We start from the raw sequence: 17,481 nt of genomic DNA, 5'->3' as shown, positions 1-17,481 counted from the left end.
AATCAAACCATAACTACTCTCTGTATTCCAGTACGTCTATTGTCACCGTCTGTTAATTGGATTTTGTTTAGTAGATGCACACACACAAAGCCGAGTCCCCCGCAGAGTCAGAGAGGGAGGGCCTGTGCCCCCGGGTTTCAGGGGCTTAGCCGCGTAAAAAGCCTTCCTCTTCATTTCCTGTCTGTGTAGCCGGGGCCCCGGAGGCGCCGGGAACAACCAGCTCAACAGGCGTCTCATCTCCGCCATTGAAATCAACACAGACACCCCTGGAAAGATCTTCTTCCTCCTGATCCCGGGCTAATGAAGAGGATTGGCAAGCTTATTATATTAAAGAGCGGCTCATCACAGACAGATGATACCCCCCCCACAGTCACGGCACATATAAATTACCAAGGTTGCTGGAATGAAAATATAGGAAGTGTGCATGTGTGTTTTGTCAATCAGATCAAATTGACCTCATTCACACGTAACTGCGGTTGATTTGGACAAATGGAATGAAGCTCTTAGTTTCCTTCAACGTGACCCTCCAGACTTTCATTTACAAATCTGGTTGTGTTGATACTTCAGTGATCCCTCTGGCACAGCTCACTCACTGACGCTGCCTCACAACCGTGACCACGGAGGTAGAGAGCGGTAGTTGCAGAAAGTGAGTTTTTTAATTATTTAAAGGCTTGAAGCTCTTTAGACAATTTTAAGGTTTGCATGAAAAACAACGATTAATTCTTCTTTTAAGCCAAATTCTTCTGTGCCTGCACAGAGTCAGAGGTCACAGAAACTCCCGTTACTGTTCGGCTTCTTTTCTTTAGCATGACTTCCTGTTGTGTTACCTTTTTCATTTCTATGATTGGGTCTAGTTTTACTTTTTCATTTGATATAACTATTGACGTTTGGCTATATCCATGTAAATATTTTGGGATGTCGCATTAATATCACAAATTCAAGTACTGTTGTCCCACCCACTCTCTTATGTCTCCATTTACCGCAGCACAGTATGAATAAGACACAAACACATTCTGAGACTTCTATCCATTTCAATGCTACACTTAGATTTCTGCCTCACCCAGATAAATACGTACATGTACAGACACTCGTCCGAGCTCCTCCTCCGATCTCCTGCCGCAGCAACTCTCCCGTCTCCCTGAGTGAAAGCAGCCGGAATTGCTACTGTCACATTTAGAGACTGATTGATGTGATACTGCATTTCAAACCACATCACTTTCAAGCCTGCCTGTGATATCGGTCTCTTGCCTCCAGGCCTTCAATAAAAGTCACAGAGAGTAGGTCACCCACCGGCCTGTATCTGACAGTCAGGGTGTCTCTGTCGATACCGTGACCTCTGTGGATGCAGACAGGATTCACCTACAGTCAGTGGCCCGCCCGTCTCTGCCACTGCACCGACTTCACACGGAGGCATTTATCAGCGCTAAAGCGTAGAGGTCGATCCTCCGAGGCGTTGCCGGGCGCGCACACTGAAGAACTGTGCCCTCTAAATAAGTGACGATAATTAGAGCTGCTCTGTGCATCTCGTGTGGCTCCACAGCAACAGCAGGAGCAAATTAAAAAAAGTCCCAGCAGTGACATTGATCCTGTTTTCCTCTGTGGCCAGTTAAAGCACTGCGGAGTCATTCTAATAGACATCTTCCCTCGTTGCTTGCTGTTTCTGTCTCTTTCTGTTTTGTCCTTCTTGAGGAAAAAGGGCCATGTCGACAGGTTCGGTGACTGTTATAGTTAGGTCCTGAAGCTCTGCACCAATCAGGCACCGGTTCCATTTTGCTGTATAAATCACTGAAACTGTTACTTTGTGATTAATTATTGTAGTTGCGTTAAGTTTTTATAAATAATGTGATATTGTCTCGTAAAATTGTAATTTTGTAGGTTTTGCACTTGTATATAAAAAAAGAAGCCATTCCGATTATATCCAGTATCTGTCCTGGCACCTGTACCTTTTAGAAATATTTATTTAGCCCTGGTGAAAAACACACGATACCTAACACGATGGTGACAAAGTGTGATGATAAGTCTGTTTGTAAAAGTAATAATAGAAAAGGATATGTTGCCAACTTTGGGTTTTCCCACAAAAATCATTACCAGTATGAAACACATATTATCTTTGGTCATGGCTCCAAAGTGAGGGATCCTGTGTCGCACTCATAGAAAGTTCATAACAAGGCTGTTAATTAATGATGGTGTCCCAGCTCTGACCTGCGTCTGCCAACCAGCCAATAGAAATGCTGCATGAAATGGCGCACCACCACACTGTTAACCACTCCAGCTCATAAAGTCTGTCACCAGCTCTGTTAGATTCATGTTGCACGGTGCTGCTCGCAATAAACTGGTAACCCTGCTGAAATCTCACAGTCTGTCGGTGCCTTTATAGTCGTGGAGAGTGTGAAAAGTGGGAGATTCCCTTTAGACTAGAAGGCTTGGCAGGGTCAACAGTGTGTGTGAGGGGGGGGTAATATCCTCTGTATAGAACTCGGTGCTATCTCACTCTGTTTTTTCCCAGTAATATTTTCCCCGTTGGCAGTATTAATATTTGAAGAGCTCATTATTTACCTCCACTCTTCAATCCGGCTGTATTGTCCTGTTGCGTAAGCTCCAGGTCTTTTCTGCTGCACCGAGCGTTTCCACACACAGACTTTCTGAAGACGATGGAATGATTCATATGAAGTTTGTGGCCTGACTCTGTGTTTTCTCATTTCCTTTACAGTTAGAACAGATCCAGAAGCACACATGGTACATGTAAGTATTTTTACCTTCTTTTTACACCCTTCCCTCCTCCTCCTCCTCCTCCTCTTCCTCTCGTAGCCCGTTCTGCAGGACTTACAGACCTGAGGGGAGCCACCACATGATAAACGACTTTCAGCTCCGGCGCTGTACACGAGAGTACCTTTGAGTGGGGCATGACTCCACTCTCGGGGATGTGGGGGTAAATTGGTAGTGCATGAAAGAGGACGCGCCACATATGGTAGGCTGAGCAGGGAGCAGGGGAGGAGGAGGAGGGCAGTACGAGCAGCGATGAAGGGGAGAGGGTGAACCCACCTAACCTCAGTGTTCCCACCATTTAACTTTCATAACATAGTGTGCCCCTCCCCCTTTTACAGCCAACATTAATCTTTTGAGGAAATTTTGTAGCGCATGTCATTGTATTTGATGTAAGAATCCATTCATGGGAGAGATTTTTTTATATCCCCCCTAATTATCCCAGTATCAGCATTCAGAAGTTGCAGCAGACCCATTTAAAAGTCCTTTAAAGACAAGAATTTAAAGGCCTCACTCTCCTCTCCCTCAAAAGAAAAACCCAGAGTCACGGAGGCTGGAGTTTGTGAGTCCTGGGAGGAACGGAGTTATGGTTTCTGTCTGGTGCTGAACGATCATGCAAACAGGCAGCGAGACTGATAAAAGAAACCAGAAGAGATGAGCTTGGAGGGAAGAGTAATGTTGTGTAACTGAGGAAGATGCTCAACTCTCTCTCTCTCTCTCTGTCTCTCTCTCTCTCTCACTGGCTGAATGAATGAATGCATAAATTATTGAATGAATGAAAGAATGGGGATTTATTTGTTTTTGTGTGAGACAAATGCAGCTGCAGCTATTTCCCAGAAGCAACCAGTTAGCAGTTTGTGGTATTGAAACATGAGCGTCTCTTTATTCAGATCACGCAAACCACAACTTTTAGTTTTACAAATTCAGATTGAGTCTTCCACTCCTATTGCTTGTGTGATCGTTTGATTACTTTGTTTATTTCCTTTTTATCAGAAAAATACATTTTGATTATGGCTTACATGAGTTAGTAATACAATATCAATGTTTACATATTACTGTAGTTACATAGTAATGTGATTGAGACATAAACAAATCGACTTAATGCAAATAATATCTGAATACTCCAAACAGATTCATTCATTTATAGTTTAATGAGTGTAATCTCATTCGGGTTAATGTGCTGTTTCATTTTTCTATTGGCTTTGACATAACAGTTTTCACCAGGTTCTCTCATTATGAGCAGAGGACACACAAACACTCAGTGACCAGTTTATTAGGAAGCTACAACTAATACAATCTGATAAAAGAGTTCTGCAATAAATTCACCTTCATTAAAATTATATTTATTTTGTTGAAGCTGCTGATTTACCTTTGCAGGCGTGTTGGTGGCTCTGGTTTGTTGTGAGGTTGGATTTTTACTGCAGGTTCTATAAAACTTTGAACAAAACCGACCTCATAACTTTAATTACTGCAGGATTTATCACAGCGCGGCTGCAATAGGCTGTAATAGGCTGCATTGTTTATCACAGGACTGGACTAAATAAACTGGCATCTGAATCATGTGTTTACAGGAGTGACACTGAGGTCTTGTTTTTATTCTCAGTTTTATATACCTGCAGTGAAACAGGGATTGGAGGTTTTACATTTTACTGGGCTCAATGGAGGATGAAAAATAGATCCAGGGAAAGAAGGCTGAGGCAAACCCTTGTATATATATATCACACTGTGTATTCTGTATAAAAGTATGTCTGTATATTGATAAAAATGGAAGATGCAAACAGAAAGGGTTTGCCTCGTCTGCTCCATCAACACAGGAATGCAAAAGAAAGAAATAATTCCATGACTTTAATCTTATCTATGAGTGTCTTGGAGAAAAAAAGAGAATGATGCACAAAAGTTAAATATGTTTAACAAGCCAAGAGAAAAGAGAGAGAACTCAAAACTTAACAGCAATGACTCAGTCGTCTGTTTTCATCTTTCGTGAGCGCGATGACCAGAGTTCATCCTCTGAAGTTAACATGCAAAGTGACTCAACCTGCGGAAAGTACGTGACTGTGAATGTTTTATTTTTATAATCTCAAACCGGGTCACAGTGAGGTAATCTGTTGCCTCAGATGACCGAGAGGCAAACAAGCATGGGAATAGTTCACATAGCGTCATATTTATGCAGAGTAAAATCCATAATGCTGGCATAAGGTAGATGAAAACATGAACCTGTTTATATTACAGTACCTGAGACTTGCTGACGGATGACGATTTGACGTGTGACCTCATTTGCTTTGTAATCTTTTGAATCTCCAGAGCGGGGAAGAACGAGCCGGAGCCCGAGCAGCCGGTGCCCAGGAAGGTGACGATCCGCAGCCTGCCCTCCGCAGACGATGTGGACCCCGACGTCCTGGACAGCATGCACTCCCTGGGCTGCTTCAGGGACAAGAACAAACTGCTGAAAGACCTGCTGTCAGACGAGTGAGTGAAGGCCGGAGCAGAACGGAGGGGTTGGGCAGAAAGAAAGAGGTTTAATGGAGAAGAACAGACAGTAGCCATGAAACAGAAAGGGGAAAAAGACTGAAGTTTGTCTTGTTCAAATAGGAGGAAAATAAATAAAAGCAGCTGGAGCCGGGGGAGGAGAGGACAGGGTTGTGCTGTGGTTATATGAAAGGAGAGAATGGGACTTCAATGGAAGGACGGCTGTGTGATGTCCATGTTGGCCGTGGCGATTTTCTTTTTTACCCGGAATCCTGTGAGGCCGTCATTGGAGCCGAGGATCTTAGCTGTTATCACACAGCTCCTGGAAACATTCCCCTGAACCGATCCGTGCTCCCAGGTCCCATTTCCACATGTTTGTGACTTTTCATTTACACTCAGGATCTTTTCTACGCTTCAATAATCTCCTTTCCCTCTTTTTTATATTTTTCCTGCGTCTTGCTTTTAACACAAACCGAGCACCAGTGTATAACTTCTCCCTTCCTTTCTCCTGGGAGCAAACCATAATAGTGCTGGACTGGAGGAAAATCTGCTGGCTCCATCTCCCCGCCCTTGGTTCATTTTAGCTGAAGTTGCAGGTCCTTGTCTCTTTGCCTCCTACTGCTTTCCAATCTGTCTTTATTATGGAGGGCCAATCCCTGGGCCTTTTGCATAGCGAGCTCGGGCCTAGAGGCTAAATATATTATGTTTCTCTGATTAACTGCGAGAGAAGAGGATGAACTCGTAACGTTTGGGTACTTTCGTAAACCTACCAGCAGCTGCAGCATATGGAGAGGGGGCACATCCTAAAACATATATGCAAAATATAATATGGCAGCTTAATGATCTGTAAAACCAAACTTTTGTTTTAACGATGGAAGCAATTTAGTTGCACAGCTTCAAAAAGAACCCCGAAAAGATTAAAAGACATTTATCACAGTGAGGCTTTCTGCAGTTTAACCGTCCTGGTTTTTAAGGCATGTACAAACCTTGCTGATCTATAAATCTGACTGTATGCATGGTTGTGTAGGTATTATCCCGGTAATTTCACTTTTCCAGATCCCTCAACATTCCTTTTATTGCCTCCCACTTTGCAGAGACAACCAGGAAAAGATGATCTACTTCCTGCTATTGGACCGTAAGGAGAGATATCCAAGCCAGGAGGATCAGAACCTCCCCCCTCGCAATGAGATCGGTGAGGATTCAGCTAAAAAGTATAAATGCAGAATGTGATAAGTGTGGCAAGTATCAATTTTGCTCATTGACCGCACACAGACCGGCAATAAAAAAGGTTTTCAAGCTACAGAAGCTGAACTATGACTTCTGCCGGAGTGAGTTTCTAATAAGAGCTTTGCAAGAGGATGAGTAATATGTGTAAGTTTGTGTGTGTGTGTGTGTCTGTGCTTGTGTGCTGTGAGATACCGACATTTTGATGAATCGACTCCCTCTTCAGTGAATGTGATACAGTCAATACACTGGCCATTAGTTCAAGGTCCGGGAGGAAACCATTACTTATTCACTATTAGATAAAATGTCAACATGATCAGCGGCGAGCATCACTCCAACACTCACATATCTGCACAGAACTGTAGGATTGTGCACGTTAACTCGCCGGCTGCATGGTGTTCATCCTGCCCCCCCCGTCCCCCCCCCCGTCCCTCTGTGTCCCCCACAGATCCTCCCCGGAAGCGGGTCGACTCTCCCATGTTGGCCCGTCACGGGAAGAGGAGACCGGAGAGGAAGTCCATGGAGGTCCTCAGTGTCACAGACGGAGGCTCGCCTGTGCCGGCCAGGAGGGCCATCGACATGACACAGCACGGCCAACGGTATGAGTGGAGGTGAAAAAAAGAACAATGAAAACTCTATCAAAATGTTTAAACTGTATATACCACCACCAAGGACAACGCACTGTCGCCAGGTCAAAGCAGGGTTTCCCCCTTAATCAGCCATTTTCTAATTTGTCCTGTCGAAGTTTACTTCATCAGATTTCTAACTATCTAGCTCAGTTGTTGCACTGCCCAGTTGTGTGCAGCTGTATTTGCAGAGCTACCCTTCCACAAAGGACTCCACTACTGCCATTGATTGAATTAATTTTGTGAGAAACGCTGCAGAGAAAGTGGAACAAAATGTCTGGATCCACCAGCTTGTTGGGCTCCAGATCTAAATTGAATTGGGTTCTTTCCTGACCAACACAGAATCCTTGGCTTCCACCGCGTTTCCTCATAATCCATCCTGTAGTTTTTGCCTAATCCTGCTTATTGACAAAGTGAAAACATAACCGACTTGGTGGAGGTAATGATCAAACAGAGACTCACACACTGTAGCCCTGTTTGTGTTTATGTACTGTGAGTGTTTTTGTACTGTGTATGTGTGTGTGGAGGGGGAGGGGGGGGGCAGCTTTCAGCCCAGTGGTGTTTCAGGAGGTCTGACAGCGAGTCTGGCTCTTCGGTGTCAGCCGGCTCCAATGTGGACAAGCACAGACAGAGACTGACTCTGTGCTCGCTTTGTCTCCTGTCTCGCTGTAGTAAATCAGTGTACAGTAAAAGCTTGGATATTCCTGACGCCCGTACAAAATGCAGCCAAGACGAAAGGTATTCACTTGTCACTCACTTCCTCTGCTTTCCGCCTCCTCCTGCTCCTCCTGCTCCTCCTGCTCCCTGTCTCCCCCTCATGCGAGGAGACGTGCGTGGCAGGAGAAAGATGCAGCAGAGCTTCCTCTCACTTTCCTTTAAGCGGTGATGATGTGCGTGTGGCATGCAGGCAGCTTCGCGGGTCTTCTCTAATAAGCTGTAACTCATCTGCCCTGTCCTCCATGAGTCAACACTTTTAGGTTAGCACTTCCTAAAGTTTGACTTAACTCTCTCTAATTAACTTCATCTTCAAATTGAGGGAGCCAGCACATTTGCAATTCAGAACCCTCTTCTCCGCCGTTAGCTCAATTATCAATTTTTTTTCTTCCTACTGTGCATGCATTGATAATCAGTTTCTCCCATACTGTGTCCCACTTTCTCCAGATGCAGAGCGCCTCTCCGTTTGCTCCCTTTTAAAAATGTTAGAGTCAAGCTGGTACCACATTCCGACGAGGCGCAGTGGACTGATTTAAAAACATCAGTTTCCTCATCTTATTTCAGCAGCTGATATATCATCACGTTGCTGCTCAGAGGCAGTGACATATCTGACAGCAGGGAAGATTGAATCTGAGGGGGTAATAACCTGATCTGCCTAATGATAGGCAGAGGGCTGCAGAAGGCTTTCAGACGTATAGGGCCTGGATGTAGAGGCACTGAATGTGTGTGGATAAAAAAATATGTAGTTATAATGTTGAATATTCATCCACATGTCAGATGCATGAGAGCCTCTTCACCCAGTTCGGTCACAACACTTACGCTTAATTCTTTCTGTCCTCTGGTGCATCTGAATTTCATTTGGAGATTAATCTTCCTGTGTTTCACCGCCGCTGCTGGGATCCTTCATCCCTTCCGGCGATCCGGAGTCTTATCTCTTCTGCACTTAAAGGTTGCGTTGGTTTAGAAGCTGCTTTCCTCTGCCCTTCGCTCTGAATTCCCACACAGGCCAGTTTGCTGTGATTTTAAGAACTCTTTAACACCAGAGCCCAGCGCGGGTCCATTTTGGCAAACCTGGGAACCCGCCAAGCTCGGCACCGACACATAATTATCTACAAGTCAGATCCAGACCCATTGATACGTCCCGACCCGCCACCTGCGATTAAACACTCTTTAAACAAAATAATCTGTGTGTCATCTGTGCTCCTGCAGCTGTCAGTATGTTACAGCACTTTCTACAAGCAGCAAACGTTTCATCACTGTCAATTTCTGTCCCATTTTAATATACAAGCCACGTAGCTGTCGGTAGTGACAGATTTCTAAGAGTAAGTGAAGGAGTCGAAAGCGGCGCCGTAGGCTTTCACAATAAAACAAATCGTTGCGTCTCTCTCTTGGATTCCTATTAACTGATTTACATGTTATAATAACGCACAATTTTTTCTTTTTACTGATTTCTCCGAAAAAAATATCGTATGTTTAAGTTCTCCCCTGCTGCTCACGCATTTAGATCCCCCTACCTGTGAATTTGTATGAATGTAAAACGGTTTCACAGTGGGTTACCAGTCAATAGCTGAGTGGATTACATCATACAGGACGGGGAAACCAGTGGTTTGAACCTTTTATTACGAGAAGCTTTCACCATATAAATCTCAGTAAGAGGAGAAACCAGGTTAGAGTCTGAATCCCACACACATCAGCAGCCGCTGTCATTAAAAAAAAAGCTCCGCTGCATCTTTCTTCAGTGCGACTTTAAATCAGTGCATTGTTCATATTCCTCCACCCAAATCTCTCTCCTCCATCCCCCTTTCCATCATCTCTCTCTCTCTCTCCCATGGTCCCTTGTGTGCAGCTGACCTTCAGTCCCAAACCCCCCCCCCACCGCCCTTATGGAATTTCTATGCTAATGTGGAAATGCTGGTAGTTTTTCTCTGTCTGGCTTCCCCGCAGGAGCTGTGTTGGGTCGGGGTGGTGGTGATGGTGGTGGTGGTGGGCGGAGTCTTGTGCCGCGGCCTCTCCGCCTACAAATCAAATCAAATCTATATTTCTCTCTCTCTCTCTCTCTCGCTATACATCCCCACACCGCTGCATGTCTCCAGCTGATCAGTGGAGAGAGAGAGAGAGAGAGAGAGAGAGAGAGAGAGAGAAAACTGCTACAGTCTGTGAATCTGGATATTTGTTGTGTTATTTCAAACTTTCTCTTTGCTTCTATCCTTGTGTGCACTTTGTTTGATCGTGTGCCGGCTGGTGTGTGTGTGTGTGTGTGTGTGTGTGTGTGTGCGCGGGCGATGGTGTTGGCCGAACGGTGTCCAAAGATTTGACTGACTCTGTCTCTGAACCTTATCTTTCCCCGACAGCGAACTTAAGTTGACAGCACAGAAGATTCGAAGAAACTTCAGATCAGAGAGAGAGAGAGAGAGAGAGGCCCCGACTTTGAAACTTGTTTTGACAGGATACATTTCCACCGGCGTGAATGATGGAAAATAGAGGGAGAGAGAGAGAGAAATGTTTTTTATCTAAAATTACACAGCGAAAACGCCTGATTCTCGACCCTTTATCAAGCATGTTGCCTCGTGCATATCTCATGTAGGCGTTTACAATCTGAGCCGCTGCCCGGGCTTCACTTCCATACATGTGATTTGAGATTAGTCCCTCAGTAGCACAGAGATACACACACATACACACACACGAGGACATTCTACCACTAATGCCCATTTCTTTCTTTATATACCCAAAAGAAAGTTAAAAAGACATTTAAAGCTAAAACCCAGAGCACGAGAAATCCCACTGATTTAATTTCAAATCTTAACAACATGCCAGGAGAAATGAAAGGGGGTTAATGATATGTAAATGAAATATGGAGAAGTGCTGCAGTGTGAAGAAGAGAATATCAATTGATTTCTTTTTTTTCCCCCTTACAGCTCAGCGCATGTTTCCTCATGCAGTGTGAATGTGTCGGGTTAGTCGAGGGGCTGTTTCAATAAGTGAAGCTCTCATGCTAATTATTGACTCTAATTCATTTAAGAGGCTCAGTTGACCACGGATAAAGCCGATTGAATGCTGATCTCCGTGGGGGGTGTCGAGACTCAGGGAAGGAAACAAATTTAAAGGGGAGTTTTGATTTATTGGAATATCGGCCCCGTGCAGCAGAAACTCCGTCTGTGGGACTGAGTCAAGACAGAGGAGGGAGAAATGGAGAAATGAAACTTTGTCCATCTGCTTTAAACCAGGACGTGCTTTGTGCCCGGGCTTCAGCGGTGTTATTCATTTTCCATTTGACTCCTGGCACCGTCCGTTTTGCTGTGCTTCTTTTTTTCGTTTCATTTCAGTCCATGCCCTCATCCCAGAACCACTTGTACTTGTTCCACAGCCGAGCATTAGACCCCCACAGGTGCTCTGGATGGGTGTCTGACTGACATGAGGACATGGGGCCTCATGGCAATGTTAGCTTAAGGACTAATGGACGGTAGAAAGACTAGGGGGGGGGGGGGGGGGGGGGTGACCACACATGTACGCCATCATACACCAATTCAGGTACAAGTACACATACACTTTTCTCAGTTTGCTCTTGTAGTTTCTTGCAGTGTGGATTGTTGGGGTTTAAAAAATACTAACAAGTAAAGCTTAGTTTATTCAGAGTAAGTAAAGTATTAAAAGCAAAATAAAGGCCCCTTTCCCCAATTCTACTAACTAGCAACTGCAGATGAAAACACAACCTCCTTGACTGAGGTAAAAGGAAATACTTCAATTTAAGTAAATAGAAACAATACTTAAGTGCCGTGTTTTCATAAATGCATTAGTAATTTATCGTTCTAGTAATTACGTCCCAGTTCCTCTGGATGATCCACAGAGTTCGAGAGATTTCCGAGGAACTACGAGGGTCGTCTCTCTGACAACTGTTGACATTGTTTTAAACAAAGTGACTGTGAAGTAATTCTTTCAATTATTTGTATTTTATTTGACTCTTAGTCATTTTTTAAATTCCATTCATCTCTGTTGTTGAGCTGTAGAGGCAGACATCGTAAGGATGAGCCTTTCACAACTTTAACTAAAGGTGAACTAATCCTTTAAAAGCAAACTCACACACAAACACAGATCTTATTGAATTTGTTTGTTTCTACACAACAGATAATCAACAATTGCTTAGATGAAGCCGTTCACTATAAATAAAAAAGATCATCATCAATAATTCATGGCCTCTCTCTCTCTCCGACGCCCGTTACTTCACATCATAACCGTCTGGAACACGAGTTGAGAGACCTGCTTTTCACCGACACCAGCAGATGCAGAGCTCCACTAACAATATGCTCCTAACGGCCTGAGGATGCTGCGTTTTGCCGGCGTTTAGATGAAGTGCAATTTGGAGAACGTGAGGACGGGAGCTGTATGTGAGCAGCCGGGGGGGGGGGGCACGTCTCAGTGGACCCACGGCCTTAGATGTAAACGATAGCAACTGTCTGGTCAGCTGCTCCACGGAACCAGAACTCCTAGCCAGCGTAGTCTTCACAGCGCCCACTCATGTGCATGAGAGTGTGCAATAAATACACTCACAGAAGGGGCAGTGGGAGAGAGATGGACAGAAATAGCCTCGGAGTGGGTGTTTCTATATTTTCCTTCCTCTCGCGGTGGCTGTAACTGTTGCTCGTGTGCCGGTGCCTCTCAGGAGGAAGACTCCTCTTCTCTCATCACTTCTTTCCTGAGGCCCAGCTGTCCTTTAATGGCTGCTGGACATGTCGGTGTCCACGCATGCAGGGCCTCTCTGTTCCCATGGGACTGCTCCACATTCAGGAATGAGCATCCGTCTCCATTACTCCTCATCCGTCCCTCCCGTCCTCCATTCTCTAAAACCCTTCCCTCCTTCCTCCATCACTCTAAACTCCCTCGTTCTCCCCTCGCGTTCGTCCACCAGGTCGAAGCCGTAGTGTTCGTTTCTTCATCTCTTCCGACGAGAGACGATAGATCCGAGGGGCTCGGCCGCGTCAGTGCTGGAACGGGGGGGAGAAAAGAAGGGATGAGAAGGAGGGGAGGGGTTAATATTAGATTGAGTGACAATAAGGAAAAGTGTTGTGACAGTGAGCAGCTGGCGTTTCCCCGTGTTGACAGCCACTGTTGTTGTGTGTTTGTGTGCGTGTGCGCTTGATGGAGACAGATTGTCCTGTGATTGTTCATTTCTGAGCACGGCTCCGCTCACTGGGGTTATTGACGGCATCTGCAGGGGGGGGGGAGACAGGAAGAAAAACGTGACAAATGGTACTCAACCAAATGTCCCACTTCATTCCACCATCCCCCCCCCCACCTCAAGATATGTTCTACTGATCCAGTGCGGAGACCTGGAACGTCCACCTGTTTGGTTTTACAGCAAACTGCTTGGAGGGTGGAAGTTCATTTGAATGTTGTCGCCGTCAAATCATCCATCCTTCATCTAAGCCCTTTATTCTTAGAGGGGGGGGGGGGTTCTGGAGCCAACCTGGCACAGGGTGTGAGGCGGGGTAGAACCAGGAGAGGTCCTCAGCTCAACACAGGGCCAACATGTACCTCTATTACACCAGAGTTTGTGGATCTACGCAGGGAAGACACGGGTAAACCAACTAAAAAAGGGAATTACCTCCTTGCCTCCCCCCCCCCCCATGCGTCATGTTCAATGTCACGAAGGCACTGAAAGCCGAGCAGCTCTCTCCCTTTGCTGTCTTTTCAAATTAGCGCGTTCACCTGGGTGTCGTGTTTCTATCAGGGCCGATCGGAGCTGAGACAAAACCTTCTGCTGCCGGGGGTGGGGGGGGCATCTGAACCGGGAGTGAATCCAGATTGTATCTTTACCAATTTAGAAGAGACAGATGTTTTGTGGGGGGGGGGGGGGGGGGGGTTTGACGAGTGGGGTTACACACAGAGACAAACAAGCATCTAGGCTCACATTCACATCTTTGGTTAGATCAGAGTCTTCAAAGGACAATGTGCGTGTCTGTGGACTCTGTGAGGACGTTGTAGTACTGGTGACATGAAGATGAAAAACCCACACAGTGAGTGACCCAGCAAGGATTCGAACCTGGAACTTTCTTGCAGTGAGGAAACACTGCACCACCGTGCCACCCTGCGGTCAAATCTGCATATTTTAAACTGATGTCAGAGCTTAAGTGGTTTCAGACTAATTGCTGGGAGTCAATTCTACCAAATCCTAGAGGAGTGTCAAGTGCTGTTGTGTCGTTGTAGCGCTCCCCCCCCCCTCTTCCTGTGAAACGGCTCTGTAACAACCTGTGTGCTTTGTATGACGGCACCATATGCTGTAGCGCTTTCTAACCGTGTCCAACATGTAACCTTCGAGCTCCCCCCCCCGCCCGTGTGTTTACACAAACATGTCACAGGGTAACATGTGTTGATTCTTGTGCCTTCTCCCCGTGTGTTTGCGTGTTTGTGCCACAGGTCGCGGTCTATCAGCGGCGCCTCCTCCGGCCTCTCCACCAGCCCCCTCAGCAGCCCACGGGTAAGTCACAATCCAGAGTGCACCTTCAAACACGCAACATACAACACACACCTACAGTATGTCAGGTTAACACCCATTAAAATACTGCTGATCCTGTTTTAAAGAGGGTCACCACAGCCTCAACCTCAGGTCTGACCCTTATAGCAGTGCACACATTATCATGACATCTCTACTGGTCCACTTTATAGTCAGTCTGAGATATGGTTTATTTTTTCTGCTCCTTTAAAGGGATAGTTCACAGAAAAATGAAAATTCACTCATTATCTACTCACCATTATGCTGATGGGAGGTGGGTGAAGTGTTTGAGTTCACAAAACACTTCTGGAGTTTAAGAGGTAAACAGCGTTGCATCCAAATCCAATACAATTGAAGTAACTGGTGACCAATTCTTCAAATGTAAAAAAAAAAACAATAAAAAACCCATAATGCCTCTGGTGTCATCCAAGTGTCCCTGAGCCCCAAAATTCAAATTCAACTCAGTGAACTTTCCCTTTGAGTATTAATCCAAAGTTCAGATCTAACTTTGCACCGTGAGGAAACAGGGACACTGATAATCTCCTCATGTGTGGTGAAGGATCAGGTTTTTACACAATCATCACCGTGTCTATAGAGTTTTGGATCTTTGTATTAACTCAATGTCAGAATAAGGACACTGGAAGCTGCAAGGCAAAACAAGTTTACTCAACAAATCCATAAAAAAGAGCAGCTTGACTTTTACGGTCTTGACCTTGTATGTAAAGTGCCTTGAGATAATGTATATAATGATTTGGCGCTGTCCAAGTAAAACAAAATAAATGAATAAATAATCTTTTATATAATTTTCTTAGGGGAACATTTTGAGAGTAGCAGCAGTAGACGTTAGCCTGATGAGGAATAAACCTGTGTTCTGTGTGTGGACTGTTCAAAGCAGAGTATAGTACAATGCTGCTTTGACTGTCTGTTGTAGAATAAAATGTTAAAGTTTAAAACCATTCACACAATCACACGTTCTTCACTGTTTCACTGAGTTTACTGTGACGTCAGTGCATCGAGTCCCTCAGCAGCTCCACCTCCTCCCTGCCTCCCTGTGTACAACAAAGCCCTGATGGAAACGCACACAATGTCGACGTGACAGCAAAGCAAACTTTCCTCCTTAATCCTCTTCTCTCTCCTCCTCCTCTCTGCCGATTATCCTCCTCTCTGTTTTCTGTGGCCTGAGCTCTGTGGAAAAATCCAGCTCAGAGGCTGCTCCGGGAAAAAAAAAACACATCCCACTTTCCTTTCTCTCCTCTGAGCCTAAACTTTTTTCCAGCCGACTAACCTGAGAAGGCTCGAGATGAGCCGGGATCCCTGAGTCCTCGCGCCACACAGGTTCTGTCTGATCTGAAAGGGAAATTGATTTTCGCAGACCGACCCAAAGCCCCCGGATTGCGCTGGCAGCGAGAGGCTCTGTGTGGGCTTATATTCTCCAGATCTGTGTCTGGAAGAAGGGGAAGGTGTCCGAGGGAAACCGTTTATCAGCACGCGCCGTGTGTGTGGCTGCAATTTCCCCCATTAACAATCAAACAGACGAAACCAAACCTGTCCGTAAACACCGGGTTTCACAGCAGCGACGCCGTAATGGAGTTCCCCCCCCGTTTTAGTGAGACAGCCCAATTTGTCCTCACAGCTGGTCCTGTGTCTCTCCCACCTGTGTCTGTTTGCGGTGGCACAGCTCTGCATGTTCTATTCAAGCCAAATCCACCTTTTAATCACCTTTTGTATGATCTGTTTTCAAAATGTGTGCATTGCTTGAAGTTTTCTGTCGTGCCCGTTTGATTTTTTTCTTTTGACACGAGTCACTCTAATAGACTAACTGCATGTTTTCTTTCTTGTCCTTCTGTTCTTTTCTTTTTTCTGTTTGCCTCCATCCCTCCCGTGTATGTTCACTTCTCACCTGCCTCTTTATTCTCCGGCTTCCTCTGCTCCTGCCTGGGACGTTGTTTGCTCCGCCGCGCTTGTTTTCTTTCCTCATCTTTGTGTTTGTTGGTTTTGCATGTGTCCCCGTGTGCTTTGGCTTTGTTTTCTTTTCCTCCTCCACCTGTTCTGGCTTCCGGCTGTGTCGTGCCGTGTGTCCTCGCGCCGTGTCCTCCAAACATCCAGCCTGTCAGAAAGTTTTGTGTGCCGCCTCAGCCCGCAGACATGTCCCAGTCCCCCAACACCAGCCCCTGCCCGTCTCCAGAGCCTGTCCCCAATCGCACGGGCCCGTGTGTCTCCACCCCCAACTCGCTCTCTCCAAACACCGAGCTCCTGCCGCTGTCGCTCAACAAGACGCAGACGCTCCCGGCCAAACCCAAACTCGCCCCGAAGCCCCTCCAGGCCACACGATCCAACCCGCTCCCCGACACCTTCCCAGGTCCAGGGGCCAAATCGGAGCCGTCCTCTCCCTGCCTGCTCCCTTCACAGTTGCCCTCTACCTCGGTGCCCCCCACCCCGACCTCCCCGTCCTCCCCGTTTTCCCCATTCACCATCACCAGTGCTCCCATCCCGAACAGCCCACACGTACGGCGCTCCCATTTTGCCGCCGGCCCCCAGCTCTCCGTGTCCTTTAGCCCGGTGGTGCCCCTGTCGCCCATCCGGCTGCACCACTTTCACCCCGTGGCACCGGCTTCTTCTGCTTTCTCTGACCACCCACCCAAATCTATCCCCCTCATACAGGTTACCCCCCACCCCTCCCCTCGAGGCAGCCCCCTCCCCACCCCAAAGGGCACCCCGGTGCACACTCCCAAGGACAGCCCAGCCGGGACCCCCAACCCGACGCCGCCCCCCAGCCCTTCCATTGGAGGCATGCCATGGAGGACGCGTCTCAACTCCATCAAGAACAGCTTCCTGGGCTCGCCACGCTTCCACCGCAGGAAACTCCAAGGTTCGTCCTTTTAAACGCCAAAAACTGACTCATCTTATCTCATCAGTCTTAAGATCTGCCTGTTGTTCTGCTGATCATTAACCTCTGTCTGAACTTTGACCCTGTGAATACAGTTCCCACACAAGAGGAGATGTCCAGCCTCACACCAGAGTCTTCCCCAGAGTGAGTACATGCTGGGACTTTGTGATTTAAACATATTCATAACGTGTCGGAGCCGCGCTCTCTGCCCCAGACAGGCTCGCTCTCGATAGCGTGATGTTTTGAGAAAGTATCACATCCTTCTGAGTTTTCCTCTCATGACCCCAGGTCTGGTCTAGGTTGGAGAGGCGGCA

The 17,481-nt window shown here is 46.4% G+C and overlaps 1 protein-coding gene across 1 annotated transcript in view; it reads left to right on the top strand.

Moving 5' to 3' along the window:
- LOC128444491 (serine/threonine-protein kinase BRSK2) overlaps positions 1 to 17,481 on the top strand; it is a 164,468-nt gene that overhangs the window by 138,671 nt on the left and 8,316 nt on the right. The window contains exons 9-17 of the mRNA XM_053426998.1: positions 2,711 to 2,742; positions 5,065 to 5,229; positions 6,324 to 6,421; positions 6,902 to 7,052; positions 7,752 to 7,817; positions 14,205 to 14,265; positions 16,387 to 16,688; positions 16,761 to 17,149; positions 17,263 to 17,311. Coding sequence (XP_053282973.1) covers positions 2,711 to 2,742; positions 5,065 to 5,229; positions 6,324 to 6,421; positions 6,902 to 7,052; positions 7,752 to 7,817; positions 14,205 to 14,265; positions 16,387 to 16,688; positions 16,761 to 17,149; positions 17,263 to 17,311 — 1,313 coding nt within the window. The remainder of the gene's footprint in view (positions 1 to 2,710; positions 2,743 to 5,064; positions 5,230 to 6,323; positions 6,422 to 6,901; positions 7,053 to 7,751; positions 7,818 to 14,204; positions 14,266 to 16,386; positions 16,689 to 16,760; positions 17,150 to 17,262; positions 17,312 to 17,481) is intronic.

The sequence above is a fragment of the Pleuronectes platessa genome, chromosome 7 (genome assembly GCF_947347685.1).
Source record: "Pleuronectes platessa chromosome 7, fPlePla1.1, whole genome shotgun sequence".
NCBI classification, from domain to species: Eukaryota; Metazoa; Chordata; class Actinopteri; order Pleuronectiformes; family Pleuronectidae; genus Pleuronectes; species Pleuronectes platessa.
The sequence above is the reverse complement of the archived record's forward strand: the minus strand, read 5'-3'. Positions and strand labels throughout refer to the sequence as shown.